The sequence below is a fragment of the Apus apus genome, chromosome 14, assembly GCF_020740795.1.
Source record: "Apus apus isolate bApuApu2 chromosome 14, bApuApu2.pri.cur, whole genome shotgun sequence".
NCBI lineage: Eukaryota > Metazoa > Chordata > Aves > Apodiformes > Apodidae > Apus > Apus apus.
This window is the reverse complement of record NC_067295.1, coordinates 7,450,580-7,471,198: the sequence shown is the minus strand read 5'-3', so window position 1 is coordinate 7,471,198 and position 20,619 is coordinate 7,450,580. Positions and strand designations below refer to the sequence as shown.

Below are 20,619 nucleotides of genomic sequence, written 5' to 3'. Positions count from 1 at the left end.
GGAAGGGCTCCCCGCGCTCCGCAGCGCCCCGCGGGCCGCCCCGCACCAACGGGCTGCCCCGCAGCACCAACGGGCCGCCCCGCAGCCCTGCGGGAGCCTCCCCGCGCTGCCCCGCCGGCGTCTGAGCGGCGGGGGCCGCGCTGCCAGCGCACAGTCTGGCCCTTGGAGCAGCAGGCAGCGCGGTGCAGTTCCCTTCTGGTTCGCTCAGAGCTGCCTGGCAGCTGGAAAGAGTAGAAACGCTTTCATTTTTGAGGTAAAACCCGAGATTTCAAAGATGAGATCTACAAGTTTCAATATGTTGAAGGAAATGGCATCCACCATCACTTGGTGCAGGTAATCCTTTCTCCACAGACATAACATTTATTCTAATTATTCCCCCTCCCCCCCCCCCCCCCCCTTTTTTTTTTCTTCCCCTCTGGCCCATTGAAAATAGGGCTATAATAAAATAGCCAGCATTTCTGTTATTTTTCAATTCAATTTTTAATAAAAATTCGGTGTGGACTAAATTAGAAGTAAAAAAAGTTCCACGGGAAGAGACGTATCTGCTTCTCTATAGGTTTAGGAAACTGAACAAACTAATTACATAGTTGCTTAAACAAACTGTGCAAGATATAAAAGATACAATTGAATATTGTGTTCCACGAGGTCATTTAGAAATATGTACCCTGCAAGTTATGCCAGAATTACTCTGAAAGAAAGCAGTTGAGTTTTTCATTTTTTAACTTCTGTAATTCTCGCAGTTCCTCTCATCACTTTTAGTTTATGTTTACATTCAGTGCTAGCAACTCATTCTGGGTAGTCCTCATCAGCCTCAGCAGTTAATGGCTTACTTGAGAACCCAGTTCAGTGCTGTAGGAGCACTGTGTGCAGTAAAGATGCTGTAAGACGGCAGTAGTTAATTATTTAACGTCTGCACTCAAAAAACAAGCGGTGTAAGCAAGAGAGATGTGACCACTATTTCCCCCTGGGCTGGTGGAGTCAGCATGGAGCTCAGTCCCACACCTGCTGCCATGGTGCAGACCCTCCTGGTGCCTGGCCTGGAGGAGGCAGCTGCTCCTTGTGAGGGAGGGGAGGCACAACATGGAGGGGGCTGCTCCTTGTGAGGTGCAAAATGGAGGTGCTGGCTGTGAGGCCCTGGGGAGCCTGGTCAGCAGCCACACTGAGGCCCTTTCACACTGGCTCAACATGGAGTGTGAAGATGTGGGTTCATGTGAAGGAGGTGTGTCTGCAGACTCCCTTTCCATCCATGCAGAGCTCATCACCATCTTGGGTGTCACCTTTCTTATCTGCATGCATGGTATTTTAACCCAAGCCTCTCAGGGGCTGAGCAGCTCCTCATGTCCTGTGAACTGGACAGGTAGGAGCAACACAACAGGCTGAGCCATAGCAGCAAACAGAGCATTTCCAGTCAGCACCAGATAAGTCTCAAACAGCTGTGGGAAATGTTTCCAAACCTTCAGAGAGAACCTGATTTATAATTGAATGCAGGTGTTTTCAGAGAGGACATGGTAGAAGTGGCCAAGAAAGCAGGATGGGGGAAGGTCCTGCTGTGCTGAGCTCCAGAGGATTTCCCCCAGGGGGGGGGCTGAGTAAGAATCAGGCCACATGTGTCAGGACGAGGCATCTAAATACAGTAAATCCTGCTCTTTGCTCTACAGCTGTGAGTTAAAATTCAGCAGTGTGTGTAGATCCGCACTTTAGAGTTATGGTCTCTCTGTTTGAAGGCTGCAACACAATCAGAGAATTTCTGGGAACATCCAGTCAGGATTGAGTATACCAAATGGAAAAAAGCCAAGTTCCCCCCTCACTTGTGCTATACTACAGCGTGGGTGGGCTGGTGATCAGGGGAAGTTAATGTCTTTATACTACCCACTTAGTCCAAAACATGGAAATTATTTTAATTGATGCTGTTGATAGTAAATTAATTTTTTTACCAAATAAATTATAAAACTGCAGTAACTGTGGATTTTGGCTTGTGTTGCATTAAACCTTTAGACCTGTGTTTATTTAGGACTTAACATAATGGAGATGCTGGTCTGTGACTGGGTGCCTATTTACTGCTGTAATACAAACACTGTTACAAGGGGTGTACTGTGGAGGCTTATATGGTTGGACAGTGAGTACTTGTTGTAATCAGTGATTATTAAGGAAGGTGTTTCTGTGCCAAACTTTCACTAGGAAGGGAATGAACGTGTGTATAGAGATTGCTAAAATATAATTCTGCTCAGTGCAACCTCATCTGTAACTTGGCTTTGCTTTTGGTGGAAGTATTTGTGAGAATCTACAAAGAATAAGTGACAACAGATTCAATTAAATTATTATATTTCTAATGTACAAATTAACAGGGCAAGAAGAAACTTAAAATTGTGGTTCCAGTTTCATCCCATCTTCTTAATTGTATGTGCAGTAACACCACACCTTGACGTTTGCAAAGTGGCATCAGATCACCCTGAGTTTGAAATGTGATTCCTAGCCCATGATTATGTAAAATTAAACTGCTGCATAAGTACATTAGGAATTTGACAGGACGGGTCCTGCATCAAGAGACAAATAATTAACAAGTTTACGAGTGGTTTCTAATTTATTTAAAAAATAATGTAGGAGTAAGAAGTAGTATCTTCCTCACTGTGTAGTTGTACCTTTCGGTTTGTTGAACCTATTTTGAGGTACTATTTTGAGCATTTCGGTCAGCTGCACAGGAGCAGAGCTAACAAAAAGGTATTCTATAAATCACTCTGGGTGTCAGAGCTGACAGCTGTAAATAAATACAGCTGACAGCTCAAATAGCTGTTCCATTGACAGTATGTGGTCTAAATGTGTTAACAAATGTGTAGACTCAGCAGTTTGGGATTAGTTTAGCAAATAAATTACAAAATAGCGCTGTGATCCAGCAAAAAGCACAATGCCTGTGTATCCCTGGTCTGCAAGCTTTGTTACTGCTGGAACAGGCCTTTGTAGCTCTGTGTGAAAATGCAACACTGCAGCTAGATGCAGGGGTCCTGCTGAGGGTATCATTCATCTCTCCCAGATTTCTTCTTAGTGTGATGTCAAGGAATTTGAGCAACTGAGTGTCATGGTGAGTAGAGATGGTTTAATAATGGATGTATTTGCTTTGCAGGATCAGAGATTTTGTAAAGGAAGGTAGTAACTCTAGCTTTGGTTATTCCTAAGGATATGAAGTCACTGAATAACCACAAAAATCTACTTTTGCGCAAAACTTGAGTTATTTAGTTGTTTTGATTTGTTTAATGTGTTTAACTGGAATGCCTAGATGTTCTTATTAGCTTGGATCTGTAGTACATGTGAAGGAAAAGCTAGGAAGAGAGGATAAGGAAGGGGCTGGACAGTTAAAATATTTCAGCTCTGAAGGTGAATTATAGTAATACTTTAATTATTTCTTTCTGAGCCCAGGAAGAAATAAGAGAGAGAATTAAGTGAATAATTATGCTATAGTGTGACATATGTAAGGCCTGATGGTTTTTATGCTTAGAGGTTGAATAAAGCCACTGTTTATTCTTTGATTCTTGAATTTTAACAATTCACAGACAGGGTAAGATGGCATAAAGTATTGTGGGGTAAATAGTGTGAACATGAAACAGAATTGTGGAGACCTGTATTTTAATGAAATCACAAGTATTTTGGTGGGGTTTTTAATGTCTTTTTGTAGTTGTGTCTAGTGAATAATTTTAGTATACGATATACAAGTGGTGATTGTAGTAACTAGTTGCAACTTTTGTTGGAATCTGGAAGCATGGTTGTCAGTAATAGCTGATTTCTCTATGCAACCTCTCATGTCAGATCATTGTAGTGAGTGCCATTTATAATTCAGTTCTTGTTTCCATCCTATTAATTCAATATACAGTTGTAAAAAGTGGCTGCTCATTGTCTTCAGTGAGCACCCATAACCACAGGTTAAATGATGGTTAAATATGGTAAATATCTTTAGTTTTTCCTTCTGTATCAGTCAATAAAGCCCGGCTTAAGAGCTTTCTCAGTTACAAATCCTACTTGAAACAATTGGTATTCTGTCTACTATGTCTCTAAAAGGATGGCACTTGGTTTTAGGTCATGGAACAGACAGGTAACTCTGTCAATGTGTAAACCCAGTTTGAGTTATCACTATCATATGTTTTACTAGAACATTCAAAAGTGTGATTAAGCATTTCAAGGATTCCAGGAAAGTGACAAGTTGTTTCAACTTCAGAAGTTTCTTCCACTCCAGAAATCCTAAATGTCAACAAGTTTTCATTTACTTAAAATTTCTCCCACAGAGAACAGTAATCTACTGGAGTAGCTGCTGTACTATTAAAGATTTTTTATGGTACTTTTTTCCTAATGGAAATGCATGGAAAGGTTCCTTTTAAGCTTTGGATGTTAGAGAGATCTCAAAATACCTGCAGTACAGTAAGTGGGTAGTATTTTTTCTCTTTGGTGCTGTAGTACACAACTTGTATACGATAATAAGCTACAAACAATCCAGACGTGTTTTGAATAAGTGATGATGAACAAGATTTTTCTAAAGCCTTTGCATACAAACTAGTTAAAAGAAGTGCTTCCCTAATTGTCTTGTTTCTTACCACTTGATTGGACCCAAATAAGTTTTGTAGTGCAGGTGTTTTATAGGAACTTCAGATGCAGACAGCAGTGATGTATCCTTTCTGGGAAATCAAGAAAGTTCTAAATTCACTCACAGATTTGTTTTGGCCAGGGCACTGCACAAATCTTCTGACTGCTGTCTGTCCAGTGACCTGCTTCAGCAACGTGTTGCGTCTTAATGGAGAATAGCAGAATTTGTGCTTTGCCTCTGGGCTTCTTTGTCTAGGTCTGTGGTGCAAAGGCTGAGACACTGAGAGGAGCTAGAGTTCAGAGTGCAGCAGCAACTGGAAAATTATTGTACATGCATTTGCCTGCCTGATGTAATATGATTACTCAAGGTCAGAACACTTAATTGTAAATGAAATGGAGAGCAATTTGTTTGTTACTTACATGTGAACTAGTCCAAGACCCTTCTGTCATCAGACTGGTTTCATTGCCAAGAACACACTTTATTTGTTGTGAATATCCTGTGACATCCATCCTATGCTACGAATCTCCATGGGTCAGATCCTCATGGGTCAGTTCCTCAGCTTCTGTAAATCTGAGTAGCTCTGTTTAAGTCATTGGTAGTGATTTATGCCAGGTGAGCACATTTCGTAGTGTTAAGAGATATAATTAAAATTCAGTGATCATTTTTCATCAGTTTGTGTTATTTTTTGCACAATAAAAAGAAAAATAGGATAGCCATATCAAATTCTTACGTGTACTCAGTATACCAGTTTACAAAAAACTTGGATGTCAAATCAAACTACTTGAAAAAACGGGACAAAAGTTCTACTTTCAGCTATCAACTGTTAAGAAACGTAGGTTAACATATACATATTTTTTTTAATAGACAGTAGATGCTTCTTATCTGGTTCTACAGTACTTGGCTCCCTGAAGAGTAGACAGCTGCAGAGAAGACAGAGATGAGCACTAAGGGATGAATCATCCTACCATTTGTATTAGTCCAGCTGTCTGGGGTGTCTTGAAGGATGGCAGTCCATGGCATTTTCTTTTGCACTGAGTCAAGGAGAAATTTAATTTATTTAGCTGCTTTTGCTTTGAACATGTTTGAGGCCAACAGGAATTTTTCAATTACTGTTCTGTTAGGTTTGCAAAATACATGTAGAGAGAGAGAAAAGGGCCTAACAAAGCAAAGCTTTAGCCATACGGACTCTGTCTTTGGGATTTTGGTGCTTTGAAACATACTTAACCCTTCTTGCAAATGCAGTCACATTCTTTAGTCTTTTCCACAAGATGAATTCTCATAAAGAATTCAGATCTGCTTCTGGTGTTCTGCACAATTACCAGTATTTGTAGAAACTTTTGAAAGGAAAAAATGCAGTCAATTTTACATGTAGTCATTTGCAGCAGAGTAAGAAATGCTTGAAATTCCAGTGACCATTCACTTTGCTGAAAGGGCTTCTGTTGTGTTCTAGTGACTCCTACAAGCTGCATGTTTGTGAACTGCAGTATATAGTGCTTGTTGAAGTTGAGAAAACAATATATAAACATTCCATCAGGGCATCTGAACATCACTCTTTTCTAATGGCTGAATTGTTTGTTCATAACATATTTCTTCAGCATCCTCGAGATGGATGCTTTTCTGAAGGTCATTTTGAATAGAGCAGAAGTACAGAAACACTGAGTACACTGAAGTTTTCTCAACATGCATTTCTACAAATTCTTTCTCCACGCTTAATTCTCCCTGTTGAGGAAGCTAGAAAATACCACCAAGAAGATATCTTTTGCTTCATCTCTGCTTTTTAAAGCCTCACAGTTATCTGAAATACCAAGTTCACGTAGGCTTTCCTTTTAGCTCTTTCTGCAAAAAAAGCATGTGGTTTTTACTTTCTTGTTCTCTTAACTGGCTAATGTAAAAACACCAGTTTGAAACACTTCTTAAGCAAAATCGTATAACTGCATTTAATTTGGGAGTCATTGAGAGATTTTATCTTCACCTACCTCACAACTGGATCTGAGCATTTTGAGAATTTCGAGCTTAATCCAGAAAGCCTATTGTAATCAGGACTCCTGATTTCAAAGGGTGTGCCATATATGATAAGATCTGATAAGGTCTGATAAGATAATGATCTTGGAAGGATTGACACTTTTAGTTTAAGAATTCACACGTTTCAGTTTAGCAGTCAGAAAAACAGACACAAGTCACTGTATATGATTAATTTTTATTGGATATTTTTAAGGGAAGTGTCTGCTAAAATAGAGTTTAGAACATGGTAAATGGTCCACACAACGAAAAAAAAAATCACTAAGCTGTGTTTCATTATGTTGCTAGGGCAATGAACAAGTAACAGACACTGTCAAGATAAATAAAGGACTCCAGATTTTCAAGGTTTTGGAGCATCTTGTGCAGATTCATTCCAATGCTGTTTTGTTTGATCGTTTTGAACCTCTAAGCCTGCACCATTTCCTGGAATTCTGCAAAAGACAAGAGAATATTCACAGTAGAAATAATAAAATGAAAGGATTGGGAGTTTGTTAAGAGCTTTAGAATAGACAGAAAATAGACAGAAAACAATGGATGACCAGAGGAGAAGAAACTTGTATGGAAGAAAGACATTGTCTGAACTTCCTACTCTCAACAACAGGTGGAAGGCAGTGTTTTGCTGACACTTGTAAGGAATAATAAAATGTTCAAGGTAGTTTTTGCCTTCTCTCTGCATAATACTGATCATGGGGGGGGGGGGGAAAAAGGAATGGCTAGTATGGAATTTGAATAAGAAGTTAAGAGATGAAGTAAAATATTTAAAAGTGGGTCTTTGAATCTTACTAGCTGTTTGTAATGCTTCAGCAGTTGAGAAATGTTGATTTAGGGCACAATCTAAAGCCAAAATCATAGTGCAATTCCATTTGGTATGATACTGAAGATACTGTTATTTGGAAGATTTTTTAAATGTTTGGCTTCTGTGAGTTAGAGTATCTGATCAGTCCTGTTCCTGAACAACTGTATTATTATATAGACAGCTTCATAAATCATGTGTGTTTATTCTGGCCCATTTCCTAAGGAACTGAATTTAATTCCTTCCAAAGAAAGAAACAGAAGAGTTCTGTCCTCCTAGCACAGCGAGCTAGGGAATCTGCACACCAGCACATTCCCTGCGTGCTATTCCCTAAGCCCCTTTCATGCTTGCCTAGGCAGCTTGCTTTTCTGGAGGGGCAAGTTGCCATCAGCTGCAAGCCTTTTGTGTGAGAGTGTGAGTGCCTGCTTCCCGTTCAAAATGGGACACAGAAATATGGAATTATGAGATCAGGAGGTTTCTGCACTGAGCAGCCATTAAATCACACTGGCATTTCCATGGGCTGAGTGCAATGCCGCTCCCTAAACCAGCTGCTGCTTCCTCTCTGGTCTGGTCCTTAGCCTGCCACTGAAGATAAATAGTATCCATCTCCATGCACAGAGCCTTTGTGGGATCTTGTGTTGGGGTGGTGACACTTGATCTTTCTCCTTATTATGCAAAACAAATACTGAACTCCATGCTGCTCTTGCATATTGTGAATGACATCATGGACTAGTGGAATTTCTGTTGGGAAACAACTGCTGTAAACGAGCTGATGTCTATGCTGTTGATTTTCCTGTATAGAGCTAGTTCTTTCGTCCTTGATTTTACATTTGTGTATTACCAGTGATGCTAGTGCTGCTTTACATTACAGTAAGTAGGAGGAGAAATAAGGGACAGTTCCTTTCAAAACAACTGGAAATTTGTGAATGAGAAAGTTCTTTAGAGCAGTCTAGGTGTTGGATTTTTTTTACTTGCATGTGCAAAAGGAATTGCAGAGATGATCCTGTAAAATCAGGAACTGTTCCTGCCCTTAAACAAGTTGCTGCTCAAGGGTTTCAGTAAAATCGCTAAAAGTACATTAATGTACCATCAACATAAAAGAGAATCACCTATAATTTACAACACATCCTGAGCAGCCTTACTCTGTATATAAATAAGTAAGTACCTTCAGCCCCAATTTTACCATCCCCATCGTGATCTGCAGTGGCCAGGAAGGTCTTGGTTTCTGAGCTGGTTAACACTCTGGCTCCACACTCAAACCTCTGAAGAAAATACCTAGGAAGGAAACAACTTTTATTATGGTTTCCACAGAATATTATTCTTTTATGCTGGCTCTATAATCAAACTGATAGCTGTCTATAAACAAATTATTCACCAGGATAGCCAAGTTCTCCAAACACTGCTTTGTGTGACAAGCTACATCTTAGCCATATACATTTCTGCTTTGCAAGTCCAGCCCTGATGAAATTGATTCTGCCCACTACCAAAATCTAGCCCCAGGGAGTTATTTTTTCTATACTGACCATTAAAAGTAGGTATTTACTAATTTGCTTTTCTCTATAGGGATTATCTACTTAAATACAGATTTCACAATCTGCTGTTTTAGCCATGTTTGGCATAAGTTGTGCTCATATTTACAGAATAGTTATGGAAAGAAAAAGTGCTGTTTTTTGCATAGTCTCCGAACAGTTAACACAGAAAATCCTTACTTGAGTTCATCTTCTTCAATAAAGCCACTTTGATCATTGTCGAGAATCCGGAAGATCTCCTTGAGCTGACTGCTGCTCTTTTTAGACATCCCACTGATCTGAAAGAATTTTTTGGGACTAAAGGAATCTGGAGCTGAAAATAAATGAATAAATATATTAAACCCCAGATAAGTACATTCATTGTTCCTAGGTGGTCTGAGAATGCTGCTTTGTTACATTTTAATTGTTCTAAACATGAATGACAGATAAAGCCTGTCAAAGTGTGAATTTTGCCATACTGCACCATACACTCTTACACCTTAAAGAAGAAATAGTCACATGGGTATAAGTTACAAACTGACAGTATAAACCAGTCATACACAAATACAGAGATTACAGAAATCTGTCTCCAGTAGGCACTTGTTCAGTATTCCTTTGGGACTGATATAAACTTGCCATGTGTTAAACAAAATAATAGGTTTTGAGAATTGAAATTGTTTTCTCACCTTGGCAGTCCCGCAGAGCAGCAGCAATATCAGAGGGGCTTAGAATGTCTGTAAGGCTCATTTTAAACCTGTGCAAAATAGTATATTGCAAACAGATTTGTGAAATGCAAATGCATTTTAGAACAAACTGATTTTTCTGTTTTTTGAAGAATACTATATGGCTAACAATACTTCTAAGGTTATTCATACTTCTAATCTAATTGATCAAACCAACATCCCTGCTATTCCTAAACAAATTAGAAGGTTTAGTACATTAGCTCCTTTAAAATAGCAATACTGAAGTGAACACTTTTTTATGAGATGGATTACACAAATTATGTTGTGAGTTGATGATCAGTTTTTTATCCTTTATCTGCATCCTGTTTAAGGATAGCACATTTTTAAACTCTATGTAGCCATTAATCTAATAATCAGCCTTACTTGAATGCATGGCATCTGGCAATACAAATAACAGTATATGCAGTGGAAAAAAAGAAAGTCAAGAAGGTTTGCTTCTGTTTTGTCCCCCAGCAGCTCTGAAGAATAAAAAGAAAACTGATACTTATCTATTCAAGGTCCATCCATATGTCATTCCAGCAATTAAAAGAAAAACCTTATAACAATGGTAATTGTACTTACTACTGGTGCAGCTCTGCACAGTAATTTCATTTAATTAATCTCAAATCAGCTGCTCACCTTTATAGTTTTCTCAGCTTGGTAAAGGAAAAATAGCTGAGGAGGTATCAGGCAAAATAATAATGTTGGCTCTGGCTTGCCACTCTGGCTTATAAAGGATTCAAAACGTGACAATAACCACTACTTAGGTTACTGTTTCATGGATCAAATGTTTGATTTGAGACCTAGCTCAAATTTCTTCCTTAACTAATTAAACTTTTCTTTCTATTTATATCCTAAGATAATATGGACAGGAAGAACAGTTTTTTTAATAAATCCACATGTATTTAATAAAGTGCAACTTGGTCATCAAAACGTAGCCTTTCAGCCTCCAAGTGCACTAAAGATTTTCACTTAACCTCTGGGCCTTAAAGTCTCTCTCTGGAAGATGACTCCAGCAGTCAAATCCTTAGTGAAAGAAACTAGTTTGGTTTCCCTAAGCCTGTTGATCCTTTGGAATGTATAAAGGAAGCTGGAGATGAAAGATCAGAGGTGACAATGTGTCATTCTGACAAAGATAACTTGTCAATAGGATAGAGGTAAGCGTGCTGTAATTTGGGGTGATCTTTCTACAGAAAGCTTCATTTCATATTTCCTGACCATTTTCTAAATTACAGTGCTGTCCCTGATAAGGGCTAGAACAGAAACCAATGCCTTTAGTGACAGCAAAAGTCTGCAGCTAGGTAAAGCTGAATAAGAGAATCTTGTCTGTGTTCCTTGGAGGATTAAGTATAACCAGATGGCCTGCCTAATGATCTATTTTGAATATTTTAAATTACACGAAATCAATAATAGACTTACTTGAAGTAGGAGTCAGACTTGGTTAGTGATAGATTTATATACCTTTTACATCACACAACCTCACAATCCAGTACCTTAATATGAAATGAAAATTGTAGGTATAAATAAGTGGGGCTTTATTGGATGTATCAAGAGCATTCATTTTGAATAAAAAAAAATTAAGAAAATTGAGAAGAGCAGATGAGAGGTTTTCCTTCTCAGACAAAAGTCTATTTCCATCTTTAAGGGGGTTTATGTGGACAAAATTCTAGGATGATGATGAATAAAACCTACATGTATTTTGATTAGAGTTTATTGCATTGCAGGCTATTACGGTATCTAAAGTAATGTTTTCTTAGTATATGAGCATTGTTTCATTACTTGTTTTCCTAAAGTTAGAAATTATACTGTGGAGTATAATTTGTGTGTAAACTAATGGACTACAGTGGGTTTACTCCTGATTTGTTTAGTGACAGTAAGAATGAAGTATCAAGCCCAGTAACTGTTCCCTAGAACCTGTTTGTCTGAATTTGAATAGAGAAAGATAAAGTATAATCAATGGCAAAAAAAAGCAGATATCATTTAATGGTGCTTTCATCTTTTTTGCTCTCTCTTTTTTACACAGAAGGTGGCATAAATCACGAATAATCAGATTTTAATCCCAAATATAAGTTGTCTGGTGATGAAAGAATTCTCTTTTCTGTCCCTTTCAGTAGGAAAGCTGTTTACAGTAATCTGAAAGAACACTTTCCTATTAAACCTAAGAACTGTGAGCTGTTATATATTAGTACTGTCTGATTGAAACAACTTAAACAGTGCTGATGTGGACAAGTTGAAGAACTGATCTCAGGTCTTTTGCTGTTCTTTCCATCTCTGTTCTTCATTCAGTACTATATATTTGTATTGCCTTCTGTCTGAGATTTGTGTGGTGATATGATCTAGCAGACAGTGGCAGTGGGATGAAACGCTTCCTACAGTCATCCTGGAATAGCTTTCATCCTTGTCTGTACCTTTTTGCACTCTATTGTGAATGTTCTCCTTTATGATCACCTCAAGTTGATATGAGTTTTAACAGAAGTTTTTTTTACTGATTCCTGTTTTAATTTACTGCCAAGATGTTTCTTCAGTAAAGCTTTTCTTAGGCCTCTGTGGTAGTGTTACTTTATAGTGGGCTTCCTTTATTTCTGCTTGCTTCTGCTCACTGCTTATTAAAATGCTTGCCTCATTTACATTTTTGACTTGTCATACAAGGCTAATTATTAAAAACTAATGAGAACAAGGAAATTGAAATGAAGTAGAGGAAAATTACAGGATCGAGGCAAGAATATAATACTCTAGCTTAAAATATGTCTGCAATTAATTCAGGCATGGTATTAAAATATAAGCACCAAATGCTCCAAGAAGGGGTGCTCATGCCCTTTGCTGTGGCACACCAGATGCTGAACTGTTTTTACAGATATTCAACAGTAGTAAAGCAGCGAGAATTAGTATTATATTAAAATATGATCTCAAATAAAAGTGAGCTACTGGCTACAATAACTTCACTATTATTGCTTACGAAGGAATCTTTTAATGTTTGGAATTCAACACTGACAACAAAAGTGATGCTAATCCTGGCTGAAAGATGGTTTACAAAAGCCTAAAAGAGCTGAATTTCAGAATCAAGTTGATGTCACTGTATATTGATACAGGTGGGAATCTAGGGTTACTGAGCTTTATTTATTTATTAATGACACTTCATCTGAAGTACAGGTTTCCCTCCACTACAATTAAAATGAGATAATCAGGCATGAGTATGTTATACAAAGGGATGTTTTACTTAGTTAATCTGTTTTACAACTGAATTATCTGCCTGTTTTCTTTACTTTTGGAGTATAACTTAGTGTTAACTTAGATGATTGTAATCACTTTAGGAGTTCAAAAACCGAGGTCTATAAAAGAAAATTTCTAAAAGATACTATGCAAGAGATGCAATGCTGTAAAGAAAAAAACTAATCATTCAACCAGAAGAACAGCTGCTAGGTAATGGGCAGTTAGCAACACTGCAAAATCTGGTACGGAATCTGAGTATTGCACAGTTTCCAGGAATGTTCAGCACTTGTTTCTATGAAAGTCAAGAAAAAATGTTAGGGGGTTTTTGTTTGGTTTTGATTGTTTGCTTGTTTTTTACTCTTATTAGGGGCACCTGAAAGTGCTATTGAGTTATTTTATGTGCTTATGTAACTTTACTTCGATTGTTTTCTTCAAGGTGTCTTTATGCACAAGAGTATTAAAGCAATTTTTTTCTTGTTTCATACTTCCAGAATGAAAACTGGAAGGTGTAGTTCTGAGAAATACAGACTATTCATATTGATAAATTATTGCTAGGAGCCCAAACATACAAAACAACTGTTTTCAAATCATGTACCATTGCCTGCTCTAATATTGCCTGCAGAGGAAAGTTGTGTTTTGGTAAATCATGGACAGGTTGTGGACTAGTCTTGTACTCTTTGTGTTCTGTTTGGTATAAAGCACAGAGTTAATTAGCAGTGGCAATCAACCAAAGACAGGACTTAAAGCAGATGCAAAAGAAACATCATCAGTTGTCTCAGATGAGATCAGAGGAGAGGTGTTAACCTGAGACCAACTACAATAGTGTAAAGAGATGCTGCAGCAGCTGTTCCAAAACTGATACAACTCCATCTTTCAGCCCTGGTTGTGTGAGGGCCAGAACAAATGTATCGTGATCCTGGGTAATAGATTCTGCCTTTGTAATGAGTTTGCAAGCACCTAAAAGAGGCACTCAGGGGTACTTAGTAACCTATGTGGTTGATCGTTAAAGTTGATATCTCAATGGTGATGGCAGAGAGTCTTAGTGTGAGTATAGTTACAATAATTGAAAATGGCCTTTACAAAAAAATTATTTATATCCTGCCACTTCAGGTTGTCTCTTAAGGCACATGCTTTAATCATACAGAAATGATTACAGAATCCAGTTTTAATGGTTGCTTGGGCCATAGTTGTTTACTGTGTTTAACAGATTTAAGAATGTGGTTCAGTACTCAGTGTTTTTGGTACTATGAATTATTACAATCAAGGATGAAATCCAGGGCTTGGAATCCTCAGTGACATAGCTTTCTTTCCCTGCAGCAAGTAGAAGATATTACCCAGAGCAGAGATCCAGACTGTAGAATCCAAGATGCATCTTGCAACAGTGTGGGTCTGGAGCTAAACAAAGACAGGTACTTCTCTCATGTAAGGAGAAATGTCTCTGTACTTTCCCCAGTTTAAATTATGTCTTTATCATTCTGTGTAAATTTGATTTCTATTTGAAAATGATAGCAGAATAGACTCACATTACTGATTAACAGTGTAACTAATTAATAGAGTTTGTTCTGATCAGGGTACTTTTTCACCTAAAAAGCTATCTTGAGAGACCTCTGCTAGCATTTGTTATGCTGTACATTAGTCTTCAAATGCTCTTGCAAGTGCTTCTCTGACTCAGTAACACAATTTTCTGACCGTAAGCATAATTATCTCAGATGTGTCTTATCTGCTGTCAGTATTGTAAGTTTCCTGTTGATTATTAGAATAACTGTGCCCTAAGGTTGGAGGCTGTGAAATAATCTGGATGCTGCCTTTTGTGACATGTAAAAGATATGTACAGTGGTACTATACTGTTACCAAAGGATTTTTTTCACTGTGACCCACAGTATAAGAACCCACAGTAAAATAATGCAAATAGCACTGAAGTGGTTCCAACTATTTCTATATTCACTGCCTGTCCTCATCAATGTCAGTGGGATTTCTGACATTAATTTCAGCAGTAGGAGGATGTATAACCCTCAGTGAGATATAAAATAAAAATACTCTATAATTAGAGTTAACCTTATCATAAGTAGTCATCAAAAGTCACTTGTTTAACAGAAATTGCCTTCTAAATAAAGGAGAAGCAGGTGTCTAGATTCAGACAAGATCTTAAAACACACACATAAAGCATGTGACAAAATTCCATTGACAAAAGGCAACCACATATTTAGGGACTCTGGTGGAAAGGGTTGGATGGAAACATTGGCAGAATACAGGCCATGGTCTCAGACCTCCAAATTTCTGAGTCCAGAAAAGTGTTCTTCACCTTAAGGGGGCTATGTGGGAATGTATGTTTCCGATCAAGCAACAGTCTTTCCAGTGGTGGCCTTGCAGGCACAATTTGAAGGTTTCCTAAAGCAGTTAGAGAAATTTTACAGTACCTGAGAGCCCGTATGAGTGAGAGACAGAGAGGAAAAGAAAGTAAGTAAATTATTTGAGACAGAACAGCATTTTATCTGCCAATCTGCTTAGTGGTAAATACTGAAAGAAGGGAAGGTCTAAAAACCTCTAGTCACAAGCTCTTCTTAACTTTCTGGTGTGATCATTGAAGCTGATACCAGACTTACCTTGTCATGAATTTTTTACTGTTCTTAATGGAATGGTAAGTGGTGAAATTGTCTTAGGTTTGTAGACTTAGCAAGCTAATCAGTGTGGAATTAAGTGTGGTTAAATAAAGGAGCTGTCTGCTCTCTCTAAACTTGTCTGAGCTGTCTGTGCCTTTCTTTCTCAGGTGGCCATTAATATTGGTACAGTGCCTGAAGGCCTTAACATGGCTGATACTGCACAGTGAAAATATAAAAGTAGTGTCAGCTGAGGTACATAGTATTGTCTGCCAATAGTGAGAGCTTTTAGCAATCAGACTTCAGTTATTAATTCCTCAGAATTTACTTTGTTTATTGCTCTCCTGAGATGACATTGAAATCACAGATGTGAGTTTGATGGATAATTCTTTTTTCACTCTTAAGGAAAATTCTGCAGTATTAGATTCATTAATCAGAGTTAATGGAAGTATATTTTTTGCTAATGTGTAAGACATGAACACATTATTGAGTATTCATTAAAGTCCTGCAGATTGCTTTAATCTTGTGTAATATGGTGATTTCTGCAACATTGTGTTGGTGTTTCCTTCCTTCTCCATGTCTTACCAAAAATGTGTTATGTATCAGAACCACTATAGCATTAGCAGAATTAAGATGCTTTTCACCTGGTTGTGACCTAAACTCAGCTCCCTTTGCCTTCAGTTGCGTTGGTGAGGGTTGTAAAAACACATCTTCTCTAATTAGACTTCCATGGAAAATAAACAACTTCTAATTGTGGTAACAACGCTCTTTACGTTGAGCTTGCAAGAACTCATTTTGGCATGAATAGTGCTGACATGATGAAAGGGTTCTGAATCTCTCTGCAGTCCTCCACATCTCATACTGACAGAGGGGAACGCGGTTCCTGACTCCCACCCCTGTGGAGCCAGACCCATGTCTTGCTCTTTTGTGCCTCTGTGCCGTGGTGTGCCTCTTGCCAGTACAGCTGGTACACTGGGTGTGTAATCCCCTGATCAACCAGTACAAGGAGACAGGAGGGAAATGGGCCCTGACCCGGGGTCTGCACTAAAGAGTGTTCAGTCTGCAAAGTGGTCCCAACAAAAATATTTATTCCTCAGCTGCAAACTAGCACCACAGACACCTCTTGAGACCTCCATCCTGCTCCCAAGGTCAGGGGCTTAGTGTCCCCTCCTTTGGAGAACAAAACGTTAGCATTATGTGTTCAGAGCTAAGTTGATCTGGCAAAACATTCATCAGTAGAAGTGGACAAGTGGGTTGCTAGAATTGTTCTGACTTGAATTAATTCAAGCAGATAGAATAATGTGAAACTTCTTGTGAGTGGAACAGTACTGCCATCAGGTGGGCAGGAAGGTAAGTGATTCCTGTGAGAATTTTGAATGTACTGCTATTTCAGTAATCTAAATTCATCTTGGATTGACATCCTAATTAGTGCTAGGTCCTGCCATTTAATTAGTGTATGAAGCATAATCAGTTGTGTAAAGAATGACACAAAAATATATGGAACATGAAACACACTTCTTTATTTAATAACACTGCTACCAGTTACCATAACCAGGTTTTACAACTGGATATTTTATTAATTGTAGTTTTTTACAATAGGTGCTAGCTATTTATGCAAATATTGAAAATTAAATGGCTCACAGAGATGCTTTTAATTTCTCTTAATTAAGATGAGTAGAGAGTATTCCAGTTCAGGCTCGCAGTGGTATAAAGACCTTCTGCTTAAAACGTTGAGGAACGTGGTTTAAGTAGTGCTTGCACTACTTCAAATGTTTTCCAGCAATATGAAATCACTTGCCAGCTCTTGCTCATGGCCTTCCAGGGAACAAAATATGTAAATAAATAGTAGGCTTGCAATAAGAAAGATTGTTTATGGCACAGATATCTTGGTCTTTAACTTGTCTGCTTTTTAAGATTTGACCAGAGCTTGAAACTCTGAAAAAGAAATAAAAGCATAATAAAATAGGACCACATTTTGTGTGGTGAAAAATTACTTTCTTAATTTTTTGAGTTAAAATGGGAAGCTACCGACACTTCCTCTGATAATCATCCCTCAAAGGTCACACGTATACTCAAGATAACAGATACTTAAGACAAAGAAAGTGTTGCATTTAGGTGTCACATTTTACCATAGTTTAATAGTAAAAAACAGTGAAATTATATACTGAAATATATCAATTCAGGTTCCAGTTCTGAAAACAATCTCTGTAGATGAAAAAAGGGACTGACCACTTGTAGCCAAGGGCAGAATATAGACCAGTTCCTGTGTTAGATCCTCTCTACAACACAGAGCAGATCTGAGCACGTCAGAATCAGATCTGTATCATTCAGTGTATGGAGCAGAGCAACTGCCTGGAGCTGGCCATTAGGCATGCCCAGTGGCAGACACTACTCTGTTCAATAAAGGCAACCTTACCATCCACTCCGATTTTACCGTCTCCATCACTGTCACCAGCTGCCAGGAATGCCTTGGTCTCAGCATCAGTCAAAGCTCTGGCACTGGCTGAGAAGTTCTGCAGGAAAAGTCTGTTAAACGTGAGAGGACGATCGAATGAGAAATACTCAGTATTGTAAGCATTTAGAATTCGTTTTTGGTAACAGCTGTAAAATTCCAAGCCTGATTCAATGCTTAAGACTATTTTGGAAGCTCTTTGTAAATAGTTTTTAATTCAATGGCAAAACTTGCTCTAAGTTCAGTGAGAATAAGGGTAAGAAAGGAAGAGGCTGTTGCATCGCAGTGTGTAAAAGTCCTTGATGACATTTTGGTTTCATTGTATTAAAAAGGCCAAATTAAAACTAACTCTGTAATGACAGGATTCATCTTCCTTCTTGTATCATCTCACTTCTTTTCCCCTAAGATGTAGACTCTTAAGAGTGGCAGGAATTTTTCTAACCTTACTTTTAATCTTCAAAGTCAGATGAATATGATCGCAAAGACAGAGTTCATGTGGTAGAAAGAAAGATGAGAGAAAAATATCCCTTTGAATTCAGTCTAGTGAAAAATCTTGCAATGATAAAAAGCAAATTCTAGCAGAACTGCTATTTTTGTCTTCATAGTCCGTCAGTTATCCCTACATGAAACAAGTATTTTCAGTGCTATCACTCTTTTCTCATAGTGATCCAGCCTTTCCTTTGTGATTTGTCTTGCAGCTCCTTCAGCACAAGCACACACACACACTTGTCTCTCATCTGAAGAGACAGAAGGAAAGGGAGTATTTCTGATGTTATGATGCATTTTTAGACAATAAAACACAAGCCTATCGGTAACTCTTTTTTATTTACTTACTTCAGTTCATCTTCCTCAATAAAGCCACTCTTGTCCTGGTCAAGAATTCCGAAGACTTTTGCAAGCTGGTCTTTGGACTTGGAGTTGAGACCCACTTTGACAAAAAATGTCTTGTAATTAAATGAATCAGCAGCTGAAATAAGCAGGAAGAGATGGAGAAAAGCAGTTAAATATCTGGAACAACAACCACAAAATGGCTCTTTGGTTAGAAAGCAGCCAACTGTTCTGCAGTACAGCAAATGTCATTACAAACCCCAGTCCACAATCTTTGATTTTCCTGAGTTTATTTCAGATTAATGTTTTTTTTTTTCCATCCATGACCTCTCAAACCTAAGAAGATATTCACTGTGTTCTTCATAATTTAAGAACATACATTTGTAACTAGATACTTCACTCAAACATAAATTCACAGAACTTGATGATAAAAATGGTGCTTGTATTGAAATCAGCAGGACTTTTATTATTTTTCTGTGAAAAAAACAGGATTTCAGCCACTGGATTTTTTTAATACTTAGAATTGCTACAATGCACAAATGATGGTAGGTTCCTGTACCTGGGCTGGCAAAGATCAAAACTTGCATCTGTTCCATTACCTTGTCTCTGTTTGATCTTTTGATAAAACAATTAAAGCTGTAATCAGCAAACAAACACAACAATAACATCTTCCCGTGTACCCTAGAGAAACAATCAACATTATACTGTCTAGTTCATTTTTCTGCCTTTTCTGTTTCCATTAGAACTGGAACATTGGGGTAGTAAGGACAAAGGGCTTTGACAGATAAAGTGAAAAGCCAAATTTAAAATATAAGTGTTACCTTGACAGCTCTGTAGGCCAGCAGCAATTTCAGCTTCTGTCAGGATATCAGCAAAAGCCATGTCAAAGCTACTGTAAAAGGAAAAATAATGTTGGGGAGGGTTCGTAGTGAACTCTACAACTCATCAGCCTTTGATGCTGCCCCATGAGGATGGCCGTGTTTGATTAGTGGGGCAGTTGCAGCCAAAGTCCCAGGGCAAACCAGGGGAGCCATCCTTTAGTTCAGATGCATGGAGTGCATCTGCCTTTGCTGCTATCTCTAGGTTAGTCTTCAGGTGCATATGCTGAGGATAAAACCAAACATATTTATAGACCTGCACAGCATCCGGGGATCTTCAGTAATTTCCATGCATTCTTTGGTGTGGATTATTGTGATATCTTCAAAAGCTCCAGAGGAAAGATTTGACTCACCTTGCCACTCAGTTTTCCCCAAGTTAAGAACAGAAAAAACAGTAAGGTATAAGATCTGCAGTCCCTCTTGACTTAATTCTTTTTCACATGCCAGAGATAATGACTTATATAGACCTTAGTTAAGTCCTCTCGACCTTTTACAGAAGTCCCAGAGCCATGTGATGGCTCAAATACCCCAGGGGATAAGTTACTGTGGCTGACAAGACCTGCTAGCTAATCAGATTGTTATTTATATCCCAAAGGAATGTGCATGATGTTTTAGACAATATATAAGGTTTAATGCCATACAAAGTAAATCCTCTCAGCTTGCACCTCTTTTTAGTCTAGTGAATGAAAAAATATAAACTGTTTTTTATTGCTTAGTGATGGCAGCAAATGGACATCTTCATCACAGACTTTGAGTTTTAAGGGCCCGATGCTGATAAGAATTACCCATGGCACATTATTCCTGTCCTTGCCCTAACAGTCTTCAAATAATACTAATCACAGAACCACAGAATTGTTCGAGTTTGAAGGGACCTTAAAGATCATCTAGTTCCAACCTCTCTGCCATGGGGAGGGGCACCTTCCATGAGACCAAGTTGCTGAATCCCATTCACATTTGTAATAGGTTTATCTGACATACAAGTAGCATTTCAAAGCTAAAACTTAATTTTAAATCACCCCCAAATATTTTTAATAAGCTGATATAA

General features: G+C 38.2%; 2 protein-coding genes and 1 long non-coding RNA gene across 4 annotated transcripts in view; 1 reads left to right on the top strand and 2 right to left on the bottom strand.

The window, feature by feature from the left end:
* Positions 1-38: 38 nt before the first annotated feature.
* The window catches only part of LOC127390347 (uncharacterized), a 33,965-nt gene continuing 13,384 nt past the window's right edge, over positions 39-20,619 (top strand). The window contains exons 1-2 of one of the 2 annotated variants that reach the window (XR_007890851.1): positions 39-333; positions 14,137-14,228. This is a non-coding gene — a long non-coding RNA (uncharacterized LOC127390347). Of the gene's footprint in view, positions 334-14,136; positions 14,242-20,619 lie in introns of both variants that reach the window. The other variant, XR_007890852.1, reaches the window with a different exon arrangement.
* LOC127390344 (parvalbumin, thymic CPV3) lies at positions 6,986-9,639 on the bottom strand. Its single transcript, XM_051631849.1, has 4 exons — positions 9,574-9,639; positions 9,089-9,221; positions 8,545-8,654; positions 6,986-7,017 (listed from the first exon to the last, which is right to left on the bottom strand). Exons 1-4 carry the CDS (start codon positions 9,632-9,634, stop codon positions 6,992-6,994), a joined length of 330 nt encoding a protein of 109 aa, XP_051487809.1. The 5' UTR covers positions 9,635-9,639; the 3' UTR covers positions 6,986-6,991.
* On the bottom strand, positions 17,319-19,590 carry LOC127390345 (parvalbumin beta-like). Its single transcript, XM_051631850.1, has 4 exons — positions 19,518-19,590; positions 18,703-18,835; positions 17,833-17,942; positions 17,319-17,351 (listed from the first exon to the last, which is right to left on the bottom strand). The coding sequence occupies exons 1-4, from the start codon at positions 19,576-19,578 to the stop codon at positions 17,326-17,328; spliced, it is 330 nt and encodes a 109-aa protein (XP_051487810.1). The 5' UTR covers positions 19,579-19,590; the 3' UTR covers positions 17,319-17,325.

Bases quoted from the DNA above. Each gene is read 5' to 3' on its own strand.
- LOC127390344 (XM_051631849.1), bottom strand. From the start codon at position 9,634: ATGAGCCTTACAGACATTCTAAGCCCCTCTGATATTGCTGCTGCTCTG. The intron at 8,655-9,088 runs GTAAGGATTTTC...TTTCCTTCCTAG, and splicing joins ATTGAAGAAGATGAACTCAA to GTATTTTCTTCAGAGGTTTG. The intron at 7,018-8,544 runs GTACTTACTTAT...TGTCTTTTGCAG, and splicing joins TGGTAAAATTGGGGCTGAAG to AATTCCAGGAAATGGTGCAG.
- LOC127390345 (XM_051631850.1), bottom strand. From the start codon at position 19,578: ATGGCTTTTGCTGATATCCTGACAGAAGCTGAAATTGCTGCTGGCCTA. The intron at 18,836-19,517 runs GTAACACTTATA...TGCTTATTTCAG, and splicing joins TGGCCTACAGAGCTGTCAAG to CTGCTGATTCATTTAATTAC. The intron at 17,943-18,702 runs GTAAGTAAATAA...CACGTTTAACAG, and splicing joins ATTGAGGAAGATGAACTGAA to ACTTTTCCTGCAGAACTTCT.